Source organism: Euwallacea fornicatus, chromosome 31 (genome assembly GCF_040115645.1).
Source record: "Euwallacea fornicatus isolate EFF26 chromosome 31, ASM4011564v1, whole genome shotgun sequence".
NCBI lineage: Eukaryota > Metazoa > Arthropoda > Insecta > Coleoptera > Curculionidae > Euwallacea > Euwallacea fornicatus.
In genome coordinates this window covers 2,646,262-2,667,330 of record NC_089571.1, presented here as the reverse complement: position 1 = coordinate 2,667,330, position 21,069 = coordinate 2,646,262, and the positions used below count along the sequence as shown (strand labels likewise).

The following is a 21,069-nucleotide window of genomic DNA, read 5'->3' as shown; positions in this document are numbered from 1 at the left end:
CTTCTAAGTAATAATCTCTTCAGGCTCTAAAAAGATACACCCTATTTTTATATTTTATTAAGCTGATATCTAAAGTTTCCGAACATTTTCCCTAGAAGCGGGTGCGTCAGGTGTAGTTACGGATATTAATGCCTGAGAGCTCTGTAGGTTTATAGGTCAATAAAGTATTTAAGAGCAACAAAGTTAATACTTCTTCAACTTATCTGCTATAAATCATAAGGAAACATCTCCGTGTCGATCATGAAATACAAATTAAATGTGTGTAGGTACTTATGTTAAGAAATGTCTTTGAGGAAACTATCTTTAAACTCGTGTTTATCCACAGAATAAGAAAAGCGTCTCGTTCGTGTAGAACATGTGTTCGATCATTCGAACTTTCCCAAGAGAAACAAAACTAACCTAACAGCTTCATCAACAAATTAACCGATTTACTACCGAATGCATTTCCTTTTATCGGTTATTTCTAAGCATTTACTTCTGAGCTGAACGATTTTCTGCTGCCTTTAATTTGGCCCCTAGATAAACTTTAATAACTCGTTTAAAAGTCGATAACTTGTATCTCATGTTAACATTTACGATATAAGCATTGCTTGTGTTGCTTATAGTGTATGTATAGTATATTACTTAAATCATTTATAATGCGTTTTTATAGCAGGCCAATATACTAAAATGAAATTTACTGGACACAGGACAAAAGTAGTTTGTAATTATGTTTCAAAGGTTTTGGATATTTTGGATGCGCGTTCACCAACTTGTGCAGATCTGTTAGACTGATCTGTACCTTAATAGAGACATGAAGATGGTGAAATTTGCTTTATTGGTGAAGTATATTATTACAATCTGAGCATCAAATTTAAATCCCGAAATGTAAGGTCAAGATGAGGAATCTAAGTCGTGAAAGTCACAAATACATCATAACTGCCATGTATGTGTGAGATTTTCCACTACTGGATTTAAATACGTGTTATAAAATTACAGTGTACTTATCTCAATTAAGCATAAAGTGAATCTAAGACACAAAAAAATTTACGCATCTTAATTCATAACATCAACGTGGCGTTTCCTTTCAAATTCATTTGCTTGGCAGGTATAAATAAAACATCAATGAGGATGATGACGGCATTGGTCGATTAGTTCGCTAGGTGAATAATCAGCCATATGGGGGTCATTATTAACGTAATACTGACTGTTAAAAAAAAACGAGAACACTTATTTTATAGGGATTAAATGTATCCAAAAATTGTGTCTTTTAAAGTCAGTAGTGGAAAAACACTTTTATTAAACTTGCTAAATCGATCACAAGTTTAAAAGGCGTTATTCCCAATATTAAAAATTCCTTTAACGGTGTCATTAATTTTTGGTTATAAAGATAATGATCCATTGATAAATTGCATTATTAAGTCACTAACTTTTTACGGGATTAAATAACTTGTCATTTAAAGGAATCCACTCACTATCGTATTATTAAGCCAGTTTGGAATTAAAAAGCATATAAAATTCAGAAACTAGTAATTACAAGGGCATTATTTCAAATTATTTCAAGTTGTTTGAAATATCACACCGCCGCCTTTAATTTTTTATTTGAGTTCGAATTACGATTGTAACTTATCAAAGCGTTCAAAATTCAACTTAAAATCGAAATTTGTAGTGGTATATTACGAAGTGAAGAATGTTTTGAATTTCGAAAACCTTAAAAATAGTTCTAGATTTGAGTTAAAGTTTGAAGCAATAAACTTACGAATCTATTAACAATGCCTCTGATTTTTGATATTAAAAAAAAAACAAAAACAATTTCTAAATTTTAAAAGTTATTAATTTTGCAGTTTAAAATCTAGTTATTCAGAGATGCATCCTGACATCAAAACTAAATTGTATAATACTTTTAAAAAAATATTCTTCGTTATTTTAATCATTTAACAACACGCTTAGAGACTCCTCCGGTTTTTGGATATTCATGTAAAATTTATTTCTTAACTTTGAAAGTGTGCAACAAGTTTTCAATGTAAAACTCGAGGTTTTTAGCGACCTATCTATAAGGCACGATTTTTTTATAAAATCATAAAGTCTTCTTTAGAAGTAAATGTAAAGTATCTCATTTTTACTTTATTCACCCCTTGAGCGACAACTTGTCTTACTCGATTTATGTTATATTCTTATTCTTATTGCTTAAAGTGTGGCTTAAAATCGAATTTTTCAGAGGCGTATCGAAAACCTTAGGAGCAATAAAAATGAATAGTGAACCACTTGATTGACGCCTCTGGTTTCTAAAATTTATGAAAAAAAATTTTATAAATCACCGAACTAGACTTAAAGGGTGTTCTTTCCAATTCACCAACTCCTTTACGGATTGATCTAGCTCTTTCAGACATTCTTTTAATAATCAGCTAGTACTTTTGTTAAATTTCTCCTGAGTATATCGTTATGACAACCTATCGCAAATACAAGGAATTCTATTTATATTTCGTTTTTCTAACAGTATATGAACGCAGCATGTGAGAGGCAGCTAGGTCTGAGGCAAGAAGACACTTTGGGGAAAACTTTGCAGGAGCAGCTGGTATACGACACTGTACAGATAAACACGATGGGCTCGTCCCTGCTGAGGGCCCGAGAATGGAGTGGTCCCATGGCACTAAAGCGAAAGTCGACCCAGGAAACAATAGTCAGCGCCTGTAGGGCTGTCCCTTTTTGTTGCGCTGGCAGGTAAGAAAATGAATTGATGTTTCTTTGTGAAAGTCGCATTTTTAAATAAGACGTGAAATTGATATTTCTTTCTACTGCGTTGATTGAATTTTTGGCATTCAATGCTTGAAATTCATGCAATTTAAACCGTTTTTTAATATTAACTACAATCAATATTTGCAAATTCAACATTAGTCACTCACGTATAATTCTAATTTTGATTTAAGTCGAATTGAAAAGAGATACATTATTCCTCCTTTTATAAACATTTAACCATAAAACAGACAAGTCTATTTATCTGCCTTTAGTAACACACACCCTGCACCTACCTTTCGCTATATTTCGCAGTTTAAAAGGTGACATTTCGTGAATCCATATAGAAATTGCTTCATCAATCGTCTCGATGAGGTCACTAAGTCTACAAACACAAGGCTGTAGGTCTCTTGCAATTTCTACGATATAGGGTCGCGGTGATATCTATTTTCCCGGTTTTAAAGGTGCCCTTCAAATAAAGATATCTATCTGAAACTGGATTTCCATGATTCCAATAGTTTTACTGAAGTATCCTGGTTTAATATAAAACAATACCGTTCGATTAAACTGAAATTCAGCATTTCACGAATTTTCCTGAAATAATTTCCAGAAAAAGGTTAGCTAACTTTTTGCCGTTTTCAAACATTGAGCGGAAACATCTCTGGACACTATTTTTTGTTTCAAAAATTCAGGGTCACATTTTCGATTTCGGAAGTTCTAAACAAAAAGGTCGTCCATAGAGCATTTTCAAGGCTGTTGGGCTTCAGTTCACCGATTCAGACTTAATATAAAGCCCAAATTAGTGCACTAGACCGAAAACTTTAACTTATTTTCTTCAGTCTAACTACAAAGTAGGCCTTTGTCAAACTGAAGCCATTTCAATCTCGAAAATTAATCCAAACTTTAAACGCTCCTAGACTTAATAAGGCTACTTAATTTATTACTTTTTATTCGAAAATATTACAAGCTTAGCAAAGCCTAAAAGTGACTGTGTACATTGAAAATTGTTTCAAGTTTAAAGTATTGGCAATCAATGAGAAAATTTTAATTTTAGTGAAATGTTATTACAACTCAAAGAAACTAACTCATATTCGGAAACATGAGGTAAAATTTTTTTATAAACTTTGGAGAATTGAACTTTAAATCCTGTAGTTCCTATAGGAATATGTCAAAAAATTAGCAGAGGCAAAGTCTACAAGCGATTCTATTGAAAATTATCACAAACTTAAATAAAAAAAGATTAATTTTGTATATTCCCAAATAGTGTAACAATTATCACAATTTTTGGATGTTTTTCCGAGTCCTTATTAATAGTTAACACGAATCGTTCTGCAGCAAAATTAGTTCTACGTACCTTAGTCAGCCCTAGAAAAATCGGGTGAAATTAATTTTTTTCAAGAATATTGCCATCTACATAACCATTGATGACTTCTTCTATCCCCACCATCATGGCCAAAAGAGGCAAATGGGAAATTTTTAAGAGCTGAAACGTGATTTTCCCATTAAGAACAATTACTTTGTTTACTTTCTATGCCTCGAGGGTCTGAGATGGATTACTATAAAGACCTCGAAATTTTATCTCCATTAAGCAAAATAATATCAAGACCTCGAAGCAAACCCAAAATGAAACAGAGCCAATCTTTTGTCTCACTACTTAATAAACTTAACGCCAGTCATTTCGGCTCGTAATCAAATTTCTCATCTCGTTTCGCATTGACAAAAATCCTTATTTCACCAAACCCCTACAGATCAAGCTCATAAAGTTTCCTCGAATTTCATTTTTAATATACCACGGCTCTAAATACGCATACTTTGAATTTCAGTGTTAGCTACACGCACTTTTACCCCACTTTATTTGATATCTCTCAGTTTTAATCAAAAATTCCCCGAAGCGTAGTAAGTTTGCAATTTAAAATCTTTACCTCAGATTACGGCCTATCTTCCTTTTCAATTTTCCCTTGGTTACGTTCCTTTTTCAACCGACAGATAGCCGAAGGCCTGTCTAATTTATAATGAGGGAATAACTTTTTTTTCCACAGAAAGTTCGATTTAATTATGAAGTTTATGGGCAATTTAGTCGAAATTAATTTTCTAGGTCCTTTAAGTTTTAAAGAGGGTATTAGAAAGTAGCAGAAGTATTTCAAAAGTTGGCTGTTAATTGATGATAAACAAGAAGAAAATTGAAGAGCCCGACTCATTTTTAACATCAACATGATTATTATCCCAATTTCGATTAGGCTGTAATGAGACGAAATAAAGATAAACCCGTTACAATTCTGTTGATACCATACATAGAAGGTATACATATAGAGCTCAAGTTAAACGACTTGGAAGTAAATTTAGTATTAAAACAATTTTTGGCACCTAAAACACTCTGACGTTCCAAATTTACATAGAGAAAAGTTACAAAATTAAAATTAACACAAAAAATGTCATTAAAAATTCTTTGCGAATATGAGGAGAAGTTATGTATATTGGCGAAACATCTAGATGCTAAAAAAAAGAACTAAAAACAATGAAATCATATTAAAAATAAAGAATTTCATTAATATTAAACTTAAATTCAAGGTCACAGAACAAAGTCACAAAACAGGCGTTAAATCAAAGAAATTACAACGATTTTACTTAATAAAAACCAATTTGTCGCCTTTTATTCAGTAAACATGGATAACACTTGGTTACCTATGCTTGCACCAAAGGTCAACTTCAGACACATAGAAAAACCTTAACCACTAACAAATTCCACATAGAGTATTCATTAATACCGCAAAGACATTACAAAATAAGACAGGTTTAATGATCCCTAGTTATTAAAGTTAACTACTTTAGGATAAGTATTACTCTCAGTTAATTTTAACTCGGAGAAGTGTGCAATTTCACCGCCCCAATAACCTTTACTGGTATGAGAAGCGTTATTCACTACCTTCCCCCTCCCCTCTTCCCCTTCCGAAAAAAAGATAATAAAACATGAAGAGAGAAAAATTTTGGTGGGGATTTTGTGTCTTCAATTCTACTCCGAAGTCAGAACAAATGACCCTATTTCTAACTTTAAGGCATCATAAATAAATCTAGGTTATTTCCCGCATCCCTATACCCCTTGAATATTTCATCTTTTTCCTTTTTGTCGGCATTACTATTGTATACACACCTTCTTCCATAGGTAAGCTGCCTTCTTTCACAGAAATAATAATGATCGATGCTTTGCAGAATGCCTACCCACTTTATCTTGGTTTTCGATACAAACTCGATAGATCCAAATAATCTGTCCCAATCAAGGGGTAGTATCCATTCCATACGGAGGGGGTCCACCGATGTCAGAAGTATAGGGAGCGATTACCTGAGACGAACGTCTCTGGCCAAATTGAATGCTCTACCTTTGGAAGCTCCAATCACAAAGGTAAAGATAAGATTTATGTGCATGTCCATACTTTATTAACTTTACCCCCTGACTTTTCTATGAACAGGGTGTATATTTTTGAAGCTCAATTTTGGGCCTTTTGGCCACCATGAAAGATACGAAGTTGTTTAAATTGGGACAAAGTTATAACTTTTAGCACATAGAGTGTTTCAGAATTGCACGGTACTTTTTAAAGTTTTTTAATGCACAATAAAAAAATAGTTCATATGAGCATGTATTCTACTTTGATCGGTAGCGGAGTTCCAGGATATTAAAAATAAAGAATTCGGTTTTTATTTTATTCTGCTTCATTTACTGTAGATATAATTTTCTAATTTTAGGTAATAACATAGCTGTTGTTTAAAACGGAAGACGATTGCCTACAACTGCTACACAGGGTAGTGTATTTTTTAGGGTATTGGCCCATAAAATCCGTTAGGAAAATTTGCTCGTGCGTCACTGATGAATCTTAATATTTTTCTTAAATTCTTCAATCTATTATCTAAATTGTATATCTCTTCATTTTTTGTTGGATTCTGTACAGTTTCTTCATAAATAAATAAATTTATAAATTAATCAAACGAACGGGCCCCAAGGTTTTCGATTTTTTTTTTCGGAATCTTAAAATACCATGACTCTTTGTTTTAATTTCACAATTTAAGACTAAAAGTTTATTTTTGGTGGCATTTGATGTTAGTACAAAGTTACGGAACTATGCCATTGGTGATCCGTTAGAGTTTGAAGTCTCTCTACTGCTTTCCAGGCCTGGACTTGGAATGGACACTCAGCCAAACAAACCCTGCATGAATCTTTGTTTATCTAACGTTGTGATTCACTTTCGTTGATTATAACAATAATATCTGGTTTTTTTTGTAGCGTGATAGTTAAAAAAAATTGCGAGTCCAATTTTCTTCTATCTTGTCTAGTTTTTTCTCTAACTTCCAACCACCTATCTTGTTTATATTAGTCTATCAATTTCCTTATATTTTTGTTCACGTTGTCAACTGTTCTTTTTAATCCATTATTTTGTGTCTATTTGTGCGTAGTCTACACAGTTCCATGTAACTCTTAAACAGTTGCAATATAATTTAGATCAAATATTTTGATAAAAAACATATTTCAGTTGAAGGATTTTTTTGTAACTTCGAATGACAATAACTTTTATATGGCAGCTATTTTATTTACTTTCAATATCTCACTTTTAGGTAGTTGGACTAATAGATCAAATAAGGGAAAATGTAGGATCAAATCCTCAACTAGTGCAACTGGTAGATAAAGTTGAAGACATCCTGAAAGGTTCAGAATTGTATGTATCACAAGTGAAAGAAGACTATAAGTTTAAGGTGGACGAACCGGTTGTGTCAGATCTCATCACAGCTCTACTGTCGGTGAGGACCTATAGAATTACTTTCCGATAAAATTATTCTAATAAATAGAACTTTTAGAAAGTACCCCAACCCACGATAACAGCCTCCTCGAGAAGGAGTAGCAACGATTCTTCAGTATTTCGACCCAGTAGAACTGGACTAATCAAGGTTTTACATTATATTTCCACATAACTCTTGCTTGATTGAAGATTTTTAGGCCCCAGTCGCAATCAGAGATCTTCTAGAAACTTCCTTAACCTGGGACTTTGACATATTTAAACTAGAAGATCTCACAAGGAAAAGACCTCTTCAGCATTTAGGTATGAACTTGTTCCATCATTTCGATGTTTGCTCTACCCTCAACTGTGATGAGAGGACTTTGAGCAATTGGTTGACTGTCATAGAAGCCAATTACCATCCAGAGAACTGGTATCATAACTCCACACATGCAGCGGATGTATTACAAGTAAGTTGTAAAAAGTTATAAAACAACCCATTGAAAACAAGTTTCCATGCAAAAACCTGTATTTATTAGTGTAAATTATTCAAATCCTCATTGCCGAGAAGAATTTGCCCAAGGATTAACAAGTGAACTCAGTTAAATAGTATCTAGTTAATCACGTAATGGAAAAGCATTAACGAGAATTTTTCGTTCTTTTTGCTGAATTTAAACGAAAAAGAAACGTTGTTTGCTTAGTTTACGAGCTCCCTGTTATAGTGCATAATTAAAATTTCAAATTACCCCTTAGACGATTCACTGGAGCTAAACTCATTATTGTTTAGTTTAGGATTCGCAAATTTGAATGTATAATTGGAAAATTGAATAATTTCCATCACTCTCCAAAATTAATGTTTTCAGATTATTTAGGTTGCATGAAAGTTAGTTTAGTAGTAACAGATTTTAATGAAGGTGATTTGTTTTAATTTGTAGGAGTATTCAAATACAAGGTGCTACAAATTAGTAGGTTACTTCGCTAACCTCAGATTCCTTGAAGGAAAATAATTAGATTTTTATAATGCTATTATTTTCTTTAGCGCTTTATATTAACTATGGAGCGTGTTGAAGTTGTTAAAAAAATTGTTAATAGATTTGGCGATTGTTGACACATTTGATGTTTATTTTGTAGTGATGTACAGTTCCACGAAGCACATTTTTTTTTATTTGGGGAAAAAAAATTTAACAAGAGCGGAGAAAATGGGCGGTCATGGCCACATATTTTTCTCCGGCAAAAGGTGACTTATTTTTTGCTAACAGTTATACACTCACTTCAAGATCACATCATGATCTACTTTGAACTTTTGGTGCAGACTTATTTTATAGAACTCAGTACTCGATGCATGAGATACTTTCACGTACTTGAAATTTTTAAGTAGATACTTATACAAATATATCTGAATTTTGGTGCATATCTTTTCATCTTTTTTTTATTTAAGAGCGAAGTACAGAAGAAAAAACAGGAAAATTTTGTAAATAAATAAACGCGTTAAAAAATGTCTATTTTCCTTGGATTCTGCAATTAGAGAGAAGTTTTTTCATGCCACAGTCAATCAAATATCAGAAAATATTTCTTCTCTTAATTATCCAGGCACAGAGTCATTATGCAAAACAAGCGCGACTGAAGTTTCTTAGAATTTTTCTATTTCCTTGTGATTCTTCAAACATACAGTAATATTTCAGTTTTAGACAGCATAGTTGTCTACTTAGTAGATTTAACGACTTTTATAAATGCTATCGTAAAATCTCTTGCAATAGTTGAAAAGCACTAAGTTACCCTAAGCACGTAACTACCTGAATGAGGACAGACGGAATGTTTTAAATCAATCTTAGATCCTATAATTTTTAGCCATTCACGAGGTGGGGATTGCAAAAATATACAACATTCTAGACAACTTACCTCTCCATAGGTTACGGATTTATGTTTGTTTTGAAGTAGATTAAATCAATATAAAAAGCAAACACAACTTTGCTTTGTCAATTACAAACAAATATCTGAATTGGCAATAAAAATTTCCACTTGAGTGTTGTTCACTAACAATTTTCCGATTTCTTTTTAGGCCACTGCTGGTTTTCTTGAAAAAGAACGAATGAAATCCATAATGGAACCCCTAGATGAAGCCACCAGTTTGATAGCAGCTGCAGCGCATGATCTGGATCATCCAGGAAAATCAAGCGCCTTCCTGTCCAACTCGAACAACCCATTGGCTATTTTGTACAATGATGTCACGGTTCTGGAGTCGCATCATGCTGCTATGACTTTTAAACTCACTTTAGGTAAAATTATTTTTAAATTTAATCCCTTATTATCCAACGAAAACTTATCTTCACTTAATCTTAAAAAATAAAGATTTTTCCAAAAATTCCCAAAATACATCAAAACAACTTTTTAAAGTGGACGACTTTTTATGTAAAATTCAAGCCCGAAACTTCATCCTTATGCGCGTCACAGCAACTCTCTCAAACATTTTAAATGGCATGAGAGGTCTTGCGACACCTTAAATTAGAGGTTTTTCAAAACTATATCTAATGGTATAATGTGATTCAACATTTACAACAAAACAGTCATAAATTTCGTATAAAATGCAATACAAACTTATTTAAATGCTATGTAAACAATGAAAAAAACTGGTTTACTAATAGAAAATTTATTTGTTTTCGATTTTATGCTGACAGTTTTTGTTTATTTTAATTAATTAATTAATTGTTTTATTTTTTATATACAACCAAAAACTTTTTGGAAGTATAATATCAAAAACAAACCAATTTCTTATCAAGAAACAAGTTGTTTCATTGTTTAGGTACGCTTTAATTGAGTTTTTATTGCATTTTTTTACGAAATTTATAACCGTTTTTCTCAAAAACTAATCGATAGATTTTGAATTGTAATACACCACTGAATCTAGTTTTAAAAGATCTTGAATTTGAGATACCGCGTGACTATTTGTATCATTTAAAATTTTTGAGAGGGTCGCTGTGACGCGCCTATGTGCAAAATTAGAGGATTTAATTTTTTATAAAAATGTGTCATCTTCAAAAACTGTTTTGACGTATTTTGGAAATTTACAGAAAAGTCTTTATTTTTGAAGATTCAGAGAAGGTCAAGTTTTCATTAGATGACCCTGTATGTACACCAGACTATTTATTTATGAACGTATTTTAGGTGATGAGCGAGTGAATATTTTCAAAAATTTAGACAGAGACACATATAAACTGGCCAGACATAACGTTATAGATATGATTTTGGCCACTGAAATGACCAAACATTTTGAACATTTAGCCAAATTTGTCAATGTCTTCTGTACTCGGTCTTCAGTTAGTTCTGAGTGTGGAGAGGTATGATCATATTCCAAGTTGTATTGTGATCAGTGTGGATAATTTTTTTTCTGCAGTTAACAGATGACTATGCCCCGATTTTGAACCCGGAAAACACTACTCTGGTAAAGAGGATGATGATCAAATGCGCCGACGTTTCGAATCCCACTCGGCCTCTTCGGCTGTGCGTGGAATGGGCGAGGAGAATAGCTGAGGAATATTTCCAGCAAACTGATGATGAAAAAACTCGCGGACTTCCAGTTGTGATGCCAATGTTCGATAGGCAATCCTGCTCCATTCCAAAATCCCAGATTGGATTTGTAGACTATATTATCAATGATATGTTTGAAGCTTGGAATGGTCAGTAAATATTTTATTGTATAAGAAAAATTGTATTAACTTTGTCTTGTAGCTTTCATAGACATGCCGGAGCTGCTGACTTACATGCGCCAAAACTATATAAGATGGAAGGAATTCGACGATCAAGGTTACACTACCTTAAATGATATCCAAAAGTTGCAAGCTACAGTGTTATCACCTTCCATACCTACCAGTATTAAGTCTGACTAGCATAAGTATTCTCGTAAGTTTGTTTCATTTTTCACTTTAATCAGTAAGTGCTGAAGATTGAACATATTCTAGGTCACAGCGTCGACATAAGTGACTTAAGCCATATTCTTACTCAAAGGACTTCGAACTATTACAATACCTGATTACTTGCTAGCGCATATCCTCCTACATGAACCCCTCTTCCTCTTTTTTCTTGTATAAATATTGAATGTACATCTATTTATATATCTATTTTTAATAAAATAATATAATACGATTTTGGATTGTGCATGCTGGCCGTGCATCTATGTATGTCTATTTATCATAATATATTCTTTGATGAATATACCCTACTTACAAATCTTTCGCTGTTATATAGGGTGAGTCTTAAGTAACGACATACAGGCCAATGGCATGTTCAATGTTTAGGTAGTGTGCGTAGGCTACATTTACCTTAGTCCCGAAAGTTAAAATGTTATTTCAATTTTTGCTTTTTAACTTTTACGAAAAACAAGTAATCAAAACCAGTAGCCCTGGTTTTTCTTAACATAGGAAATTCAAGTATTATGTTTATTTATTTCTTATAATTTTTTGTCGGCCAGTTTTATCAGGTGTTCATATTATTTCAAGTTTTTTACTTGAAAAGATATACACTAGAAAAATTTCGAGAGCATTCTTCTGCACAATATTTGCAGGTAATAATTTTAAATTAATAACAATATGGTTATTTTTTCTAAGAATTTCTATATTAGATAAACTAATAAAATAGTCATAGTTCGAATATCAATTTATTTCTTTTCTACTTTTATGATTCAATAAATAAACACACAAAAATCAAAAACCATTTTTCACCACCGTTGTGAAGTGCAGTAACTTTTAAATAACTTTTCATAAGATATTACGCAACGAAGTAATATTTTCAAATGCTAATATTTGGTAACTTTATAAGATTATCTTTTTAACGAGGAAAACTTTTTGACGAGTTTTGACGTATTTTGACAAAGTTATCCAAAATAAAATTTCGAGTCTCACCCCTTATAAATTCATTGCGCAAATAAATAATGCAAAACCGCTCCGTTTTAACACGGAAAATATACCTTTGTTCTGTATGCCATTACTTTAGATACACCTTGTATAAGATGTGTTTTTTATTTGTATAAAGAGAGTGTCAATGTTTAATTGTTTTATTCTTCCTGAGATTAAAGAAATGTTTTTATATTTTGAATGTATTATTGTTCCCTACCGGTTGTTAAAAATATAACTTATTTGGAATAATATGTATAGCCGTATAAAAAAAAACTGCGTTTAACCACTTTAGAGGTGTGTGAAGTTATAATGAAATTATCCTTGTATATCACACCGGAGATAATATAATTTTCACAGAAACTTGTCTAACCAGAATGGTACCAATTTTTTCTCCCATATTAATTTTCGTTCTTCCAGCTTCAATTTGTCATTAATTATATAATTTATTGTATCGGATGTACACATGGTGGGTTTTTTAAAAGTATAAACGCTAATATTTTGAAAACTATACCAGCAATGGAAAGATCTAAAGACACGTTACCGTTATGATGGAGGAAAGTAATTGAAGATATGACGAACTCACTACTCTCTACCAAATGCACCCCAGCCACCTTAAGTTATTATTTTACATAGCACGGATATGGTTGCGATATATCGTTGCAGAGCATTTTCAATAGGGTTTTCGATAATACCAAAGTTTCTGGAATTTCATTCCTAAATATGTCATTTAAAAAGATTACTTAAGGTGGCTGAGGTACATGTGGTAAAGGGTAGTAAGTTCTTCATCCTCTCTATTATTTTACCCCATCATCTTATAGTAGACGTATTTTTTAATTTTTCCATTATTGGCGTAATTTTAAAGATATTTCCATTAATACTTCATTAATACTAATACACTCAATACTTAAACATTCTACATACGATTAAGTTTTCAAATGCAAAAAGTGACTTTACGCTCGCCTTCTTCAAAAAATAAGGAATAATAATAAATAATAACTCTTTATCGATTTATATCATATACTAACTCATTTGGCAAAAATAAACCTAATTTTTTATTTAATCAATTAATTGGGCTTGCAGTTATGGCATTAGCTGAAGAACCACTAGTCATGCAGTTATGAAATGACATACATTTTCCAAAAAATTACAATAATATAAGTAAATAGGTGGTATCTAGCAAAGTATGGTTAAAAGTAGGTACAAACATCGCGAAAAACAGATGGAATTTTGTGATTACTCAAATAGATTTACTGCTCATATTTCCTATTACTAAAATCATAGACTATATTTAACTAAATAAATATGAAAAACAGTTTTTAAAGTCACCATAAAAAAGAAATTAATATCAATAAGTTCCACTTCTCTTGTTCGACTTCAAAAATTTAATAGTCAATTTTTCCAAAATTTTATTTGTTGACAACTTACTGGTACAACATTACTTACCAGTGATGTTCCTATCTTTTTATTGTGATTAAGGAGCTAGAAATTTTTAAATGACATCTCTCCGTTTAGTATTTTCTACAGAGAGTCCGATGGTAACAATCGAGTAGGGTAGGAATAAGGATTACCCCACCTATTTACTAAAACCACTCCCTCTCTTTTCCCTGGCTCTAAAACTGCCTTGTGAGCGTTACCTTGAGGCACAACGTACATACAATATCATGTGCTCCTGTTTTTCTCTTTTCTCATTTTCTTTTGTTTTATGACTTTGCCTCTCATAACATTTTCTATCCTCGTTTGGAACTCCACCTACTTCTCGCATTTTACGTTAATTTTTCTTCTCCATTATTTCATTTGTTAGTTCCAATTCATTCGCTTTCACTCTCTTCCATTGCACTTCTCATTTAGAACACACCAACAAGATATACTCTGGGATGCCTTCCACTTACTCCTGATAAAACCAACAGTGCCACTTACCCTCCATCCCTACTCTGCATAAATACTTACCAAAAACTCCAGTTTATACAGGGTGTCCTCGAATTACGTGGCCAAAATAATACCGCAGATTGTTTGAGTGAAAATAAGTCGATTTAACTAAACTTCCGTCAGTCCAAAAGTTGATAATTATGGAGCTACAGGGTGTTAAAGTTGAAAAAAAAAATCACATTTTCTTTAATATCTTTCGATTTCTTTGAGTTAATTTCACGAAATTTCATATTTGAGGGTGTTTTAGGATACGAAATTCAAATTTATTAACGATTTAGTTGTTTCTTCTAGGGGGCGCCACAAGCGACCATTAAGACACATTTAAATCTCTGTAACTTTTTCGTGCCACGGTGTATATTATTTTGGTATTTAAAAACCTTTTTCCCTACCTTTTATACTTAGAAAAGGTATACTTTATTGACGTCGCTAGAAGCAACGGTTTTGGAGAAAAACGCATAATTCTAATGCGCTGCATATTTGCGTTAGCGCTTTTAAGTAAATAACTCAGTTGGCTATGTTTTTAATTGACATTTTAACATTTGAATTTATTTCTCAAATGTCAGTTTTTTTATTTAGCCCTCAGTTTTTCTTGTCAGTTTTGCTTCTTGTTCCTGTAAATATCCATAAGTATAGCCAATAAATTCACTTATTCTGAAATGGTGGATATGCTGTTAGTTTATGGACTTTGCCGTTGTAATAGTCAAAATAATATCTGATTTTGAAAACTTATTGTTATACCTTTACTAATAATTATTTTTGAAAAACTTAATTTTTTTTAACGGAAAATAATTTTAAGGTAATTTGCATGCATCATCAGACTTAGATGCATTTTTCTCCAAAACCGTTGCTTCTAGCGACGTCAATAAAGTATACCTTTTCTAAGTATAAAAGGTAGGGAAAAAGGTTTTTAAATACCAAAATAATATACACCGTGGCACGAAAAAGTTATTTAAATGTGTCTTAATGGTCGCTTGTGGCGCCCCCTAGAAGAAACAACTAAATCGTTAATAAATTTGAATTTCGTATCCTAAAACACCCTCAAATATAAATTTCGTGAAATTAACTCAAAGAAATCGAAAGATATTAAAGAAAATGTGATTTTTTTTTTCAACTTTAACACCCTGTAGCTCCATAATTATCAACTTTTGGACTGAGGGAAGTTTAGTTAAATCGACTTATTTTCACTCAAACAATCTGCGGTATTATTTTGGCTACGTAATTCGAGGACACCCTGTATAAGCTTCAATCAGTACATAATAGCACGGTGTCCATTCTGCTTTGTTTCAATCAATTAAACCTAACACTGAAAGTTTTGTTCATATTTTCTCCCATTCTTTCAAAATTTTTTCTATAGCATTCATCCTACTCTTCTTCCCATTTTGCCAAATAAACTTTCTCTGATCCCCTCTCATTTTGATAGGTGAAATTTTGGTGAACATTAGCACATAATCTTTCACGACAGCCCTAGGTCTCTTATCATCAAGGACATTTTGACAAACCCTCATATCATCGGGAATAGCGGCAGTGACTTTAAATCTGAAGGTCACAATCAAGATACAACTACCTTTAAAATGAAATATCACTTGACTCCTCTCTAATTAGAAATTTTTTGGGGTAACTATCATCCCTGTCAGGAGTTGAAATTCAAAATACAATTTTAAAAAATTCCACCGAATAAAAAGTCAACAGGTCGAAGAGTTTTCACAAATTTTAATTTTAAGTACTGAAAATCGAGGTACAAAGTTCTCGTTGAGGTCACCGTGTATGTTCTTCAAAATTCACGTTCCTGCATACTGCACTACATAAATTATACTCCGAGGAATTTCAGCGCTCCTTGCGTAGGAATCTCGTGCTCGTCAATTGTTACTCTCGGGCCCGTGATTTTTCTTCTGCATCGCCATCACTGCTTTCTTCGCAGCCATGATGAGGTTCCATTCCCTAAACTAGCAGTTAGAGTCAACTAGCAGTTACATGTCCTCCTATGTTCTCAGTTGTCCCTGATCTTAACTTCCTACTTACCACTGGTACTGCCTATCTGATCCTTCTTGGTAATATTGGTTAATTCCGCTACTACAGAAAAAGACTTTATCCTCTCACTTACATTTGCAAATTGGCTATATTTCCTCGAAGTTTTTTTATTTAGATGAACACTAGTTATAAACCATTTATTTAGTTACAATCATGATATAATTACTTCAGTGATAGCTGTCATTTCGGGGACGTAAATTTAATTAAAATTTCTTATGTTCATATTCAGTCATATTAAATCTAATAATTTTAAATTCATCAAAAATATGAAAATTGCCACGTTATGCGCTAAATATTTTCAATTTCCAGAATTTACCACCTTTTTGATCTATTTTAGAACATTATACGACTATGGTCAAACAAACATATCCAGATGATTAAACGATTTGTTGGCATATTTTCAAATTTTGAAAATACTCGAATGACACCATTAAGAGGCGTTTCAAGTCTCCCTATTAGACACTAGCAGCAATTTTATTGTAACACTTCTGATTTTCTATCTAAGTGAAAAATAACATCTTTTATACTAAAAAAAATTATAATTAATTGCCAAAATATCTTTTAGGGTGATGGAACTCTAAAGTCATTTTAAACTTTCTAAATTAGATTTAATCATCATTTGTCTACAATTTCCTTATTGATGATTTTTAACAGCAAGACTGGAAGTAAAGACAACGATTGCTAAAATGGTCTATTTTAAAATAACGAAAGCATTTTAAACGTGTGTTTTAAATCTTGGATGATGAAATGTTCTGATTCATAAAATTTCAGAGGTAGGTATATATTTTTGTTTGGGCTGAAAGAAAAGTTTAGTTTCAAAAGCTGAGTTGATAACTGCAGAAATATTAAAAACCATACTCATTTAAACTGTAAGTAATACAATTTGCTTCATCCCTTTCTGGTTGATAATTTGAACCATCATTTAAGTAATATATTCCCTAAAATTATTTTTAAGCATTGATACATTCTTGCACAATAATTTTAGAGCAGGTCTGTTTCTGTCTAATAATAAAGTTCATGATCTATGATAATTTTTTTGCTTTATTCGCTTAGATACAACTATTTTCGTTGGCATGCAGGCATATTTTTAGATAAAGACACATAAACAGAGGCGACTGTTAACAAAAAACAAAGCCATGCTTGCCAAAGTTTTAAATAACTTAGTAATATATTTACATGAAACGTAAAATTTCGTCTGTTTAGTGCAGTTTCATAGCTAGTAGCAGGCGCAAGTACTTATAAGTTTATTAAATCTCGCAGATGTCCGTAATACCTCTTTCGTACCGGGACTGGTGGGACGATGAAGACTGGTTCAGCCTTCGTCCATCTCGTCTTTTGGATCAACAATTTGGTGTTGGATTAAAACGCGATGATTTACTAAATTCGTTCAGGTAAAAAAATCGTATTCCTATTATACCTAATTTTCTAATATAGTTTGAATTTCTCAGAACATTCCCCAGAAGCTATTTGAACAGAAACTATGTAAGACCCTGGACTTCTTCCAACGTTCTTCAAAGGCAAGAATCTGGATCGACCATTCAGCAAGATAAGGACAAATTCCAGGTGAAGCTGCGACTATAAAAGCGTTTTATTTGAATATTAACAATTACTAGCTTTCGATTGCTTTTGCTTAAAGTAGACACAATATTTTGAAACTACAACGATACTTTCGTTTGTAAAACTCTAGAAAGCCGAAATTACAGAAGTACAAACTAACCAAGGACCTAGGGCCAACACAAGCATACGTCGATCAAAATATAATTTCGAGGTAATCTCTCCCGTTTTGAAAGTTTGCATTTTCTCTTTTTAAAATTACTAAAATATAAAATCAAAATATCTTTGTAGCATCAAAATCAGTAAAAGCTCCTTTCTAAGTAATTCACTATGCTTTTCACTAACGAGTAATTTTCTACTCTAAAAAATATTTGTCTGCAATTTTAAGTTATTTCAGGTAATCTTAGATGTCCAGCAATTTTCCCCCGCTGAGATCACAGTGAAGACCAGTGGAAATAGCATTATCGTAGAAGGAAAACACGAAGAGAAACAAGACGAACATGGTTATATCTCTAGGCATTTTGTTAGGAGGTACGTGTTGCCTACCGAACACGATATCGAGGGAGTCGTTTCATCTCTATCTTCTGATGGAATTTTGACCGTTACTGCCCCCAAAAAGGGAGAAACTGTTAAAAATACTGACAGGGTGGTTCCCATTCAACAAACAGGCCCTGCTAAGTCCACTGTGACCTCTTCGTCGGAGCCTAAGGTGGAGCATCCCACTAATTAGTGTTTTTTGAAGCTATTTAAGTTTGTATCACTCTAAGATTAATTTATTATGTATTAATAATATATTTGTTGTTAACAAATGTTACCTATTTCTCACAATCTATATTATAATTAGCGATTTTTAATATTCAATAAAGCTTTTTGTTTTTAAAAATTTATTTCATATGGCAACCTGAGCATTCAAAATCATGAATTTTGCTAATCAATAAATTACACCTAAAAAGAATAACCACTGACATATTACTGTATTAAGGTTATAAAAAAGGTGCTGAAAAAAATTATAAATTACTGTTAAAAACTACAAACATCTGCTATTAGTCCGTTGGCTTCTTCCAAGGTTAATCTCAGCGACCTAAGTAGTTTTTTTACATAAATAGTTTCGTTTTTTATTATCTACTCATGTAGGTACTGGCGTATAGTGACATCCACAGGTGTGTGTAAAAGAGCATACATTTTTCCTAAAGCTGAATAGTTGACTCAATTTTCAAAACAACCAATAAACATCAAATGTTTGCAAATAAGTTAATAACTTAAGATTTATAGTAGAATTAGGTTGAATTGTATAAAAAGATTCCCACCAAACCTGACGTTTAAGGTCCAGATTTGGCATATATATTATTGATTATCAGTCACAATGTTGAGTTTAACTTGAGGTGAAGTTTAAATTTTAAATATACAATTAGATGAAACGCTCAAGAACGAAGTTTCCATCAGTCCACCGAAAAAAGGCTTAATTCTACTAGATGATAACTTTTTATTAGTTCTTGGAACTCCAAGCTGTCAACCACTAATCAATATCTAGCTGAAACATGGATGTCTATTTTACGAGCTTAACCATGGGGATCTCGATTATTTGAAGAGATACGAGGTCGGTGAAATAAGGGCAAAGATGCGCATTTTCGAACTTTGTAAGATGCCGCTTGAAAAATTATAAAATTTCGATTACTTCCGTAAATATTCGGGAAAATACGAATTTTCGAAAAAAGATTTATATTCTTTTCTAGATTCATTTGAAGAGATAATTGAAAATGGCTAACACATTTTCATAGTCACTTTTTACCTCGACAACACGACAGTGTCAAATTTAGAATCTGACGTTTTGATTTTCCGGAACTATCGTCAACTTTATTTTTTCTTAAGGGCGTCATCTTTTATTTTCACATTTTTGGATTTAGCTTTTCTTTCTGATTACGATTATGTATCACATGTTAAGATTTGGACTTGCCGTTTAATAGAAATATCACAAATCCTGTTTTTGCAAAGAGTGCTTTGGAAATAACATACATACTTTTGTTCTGATAATTTTTAATATGATTTCATTTTAATAAGAGATGCTTAAAAGTTTCGTCATCCATTTCCAAGCCCAGCCGCATACGTCTTTTTAGTTTGTGCATTGATCTTAAAACATCTCGTCTTTTTTTTTTGGTCCTCAAAATGGTTATGACATTTCTTTGCAACTCATTAATATCAGTGGGTACAGATTTATAAACAAGGTCTTTCATAGTTTCCCATAAATAAAAATCTAATAGGAAAAGATGCAGTGAGCGTACCGGCCAATGTATGTTTTGTTTGAGATGAGTCTCCTTGGAAATAGTTTCTGCAAATAATCCGTTATTCTCCTAGTGATATGTGACGGAGCACCATTCTGCTGAAACCCAACGTTATTCAAGCGGTTGATGCAAATGTTTTCATCAATGTGGTCAGCAAGATAGGTTTTTAAAAAATGTAAATACCCATCTGCAGTCAAATTTTCTTTGTAAATGTAAAGACCAATAATCCTGTCACTAAATAGGTCAACCCAAACATTTAACCCGAAGTGGATATGTGGTCTTCGACCCTGGTGTTCTCGTGAATTTTTAATGGACTGGACATGTTCATTATGTCGATTGAATACGCCTGAGTTAGTTAACTTGTACTTGTCAGAGAAGATCACATTAGAGAGAAAATAGGGATTTTGCAAAATACTTCTGTAAAATGCTACCCGCCATTCAGTATCTCTTGGATATAATGTTTGTGATATTTAAATTTTAAAAGGGAGATATTTTTGTGTTTTTAAGACTCCATACTGCCAGATGAGATACGTTAATCTTTTTTGCTATCATCCTTGTCGATGTAGAAGGATTATCTTGAATCTAATGAAAAATTAATTTCCTTTCCATTTAATACTTATTGAAGGTGTTAATATTTTACTTACCGCCTGTAAAATTTCCGCTTCATTCTTGTTGGATTTGTTAAATTATAAATCAATGTAGAAAACTAAAATCTAAATGGTAATAGATAAATAATAATTTCAGCATGGTTGACTCATATTGTTTACACACCAAGCTGATTCAGGTGTATATAAAAAGGGAAATATTTCTTGAAATCTTTCACAATGCTCGTACTGCAGTCGTGTTTCTACCGTTTATAAGTAAAGTCGGTCGGTTAGTGCATTCTGATTTTGTTAATCCCAATTTTCATTAAATATACTC

The 21,069-nt window shown here is 32.4% G+C and overlaps 2 protein-coding genes and 1 long non-coding RNA gene across 10 annotated transcripts in view; 2 read left to right on the top strand and 1 right to left on the bottom strand.

Moving 5' to 3' along the window:
- Pde8 (phosphodiesterase 8) overlaps positions 1 to 12,553 on the top strand; it is a 101,664-nt gene extending 89,111 nt beyond the window's left edge. For all 7 annotated transcript variants that reach the window (XM_066298695.1, XM_066298696.1, XM_066298700.1 and 4 more), the window contains 10 exons: positions 2,477 to 2,700; positions 5,920 to 6,109; positions 7,315 to 7,497; positions 7,555 to 7,644; positions 7,694 to 7,942; positions 9,532 to 9,748; positions 10,635 to 10,807; positions 10,864 to 11,146; positions 11,199 to 11,369; positions 11,429 to 12,553. In XM_066298695.1, coding sequence (XP_066154792.1) covers positions 2,477 to 2,700; positions 5,920 to 6,109; positions 7,315 to 7,497; positions 7,555 to 7,644; positions 7,694 to 7,942; positions 9,532 to 9,748; positions 10,635 to 10,807; positions 10,864 to 11,146; positions 11,199 to 11,356 — 1,767 coding nt within the window. In that variant the 3' untranslated portion in view covers positions 11,357 to 11,369; positions 11,429 to 12,553. The remainder of the gene's footprint in view (positions 1 to 2,476; positions 2,701 to 5,919; positions 6,110 to 7,314; positions 7,498 to 7,554; positions 7,645 to 7,693; positions 7,943 to 9,531; positions 9,749 to 10,634; positions 10,808 to 10,863; positions 11,147 to 11,198; positions 11,370 to 11,428) is intronic.
- Positions 12,554 to 15,977: 3,424 nt separating this feature from the next.
- LOC136348123 (uncharacterized) lies at positions 15,978 to 16,663 on the bottom strand. The gene is made up of 2 exons (XR_010733587.1): positions 16,307 to 16,663; positions 15,978 to 16,225 (listed from the first exon to the last, which is right to left on the bottom strand). It is a non-coding gene; the product is annotated as an uncharacterized lncRNA (long non-coding RNA).
- Positions 16,664 to 17,057: 394 nt separating this feature from the next.
- On the top strand, positions 17,058 to 18,752 carry LOC136348119 (protein lethal(2)essential for life-like). 2 transcript variants are annotated; one of them, XM_066298720.1, is made up of 5 exons: positions 17,058 to 17,184; positions 17,576 to 17,706; positions 17,764 to 17,878; positions 18,003 to 18,083; positions 18,267 to 18,752. In XM_066298720.1, exons 2-5 carry the CDS (start codon positions 17,576 to 17,578, stop codon positions 18,597 to 18,599), a joined length of 660 nt encoding a protein of 219 aa, XP_066154817.1. In that variant the 5' UTR covers positions 17,058 to 17,184; the 3' UTR covers positions 18,600 to 18,752. The 2 variants fall into 2 exon arrangements, with proteins under 2 accessions (XP_066154817.1, XP_066154818.1); XM_066298721.1 differs by lacking the exon at positions 18,003 to 18,083 and having other exon boundaries at positions 17,059 to 17,184.
- The last annotated feature ends 2,317 nt before the right edge of the window (positions 18,753 to 21,069 follow it).

What these genes read in the sequence shown, in the direction of transcription:
- LOC136348119 (XM_066298720.1), top strand. Translation starts at nt 17,576, where the DNA reads ATGTCCGTAATACCTCTTTCGTACCGGGACTGGTGGGACGATGAAGAC. An exon ending in GATTTACTAAATTCGTTCAG is followed by an intron (nt 17,707 to 17,763) that starts GTAAAAAAATCG and finishes TGAATTTCTCAG; the next exon opens with AACATTCCCCAGAAGCTATT. An exon ending in GATCAAAATATAATTTCGAG is followed by an intron (nt 18,084 to 18,266) that starts GTAATCTCTCCC and finishes AAGTTATTTCAG; the next exon opens with GTAATCTTAGATGTCCAGCA.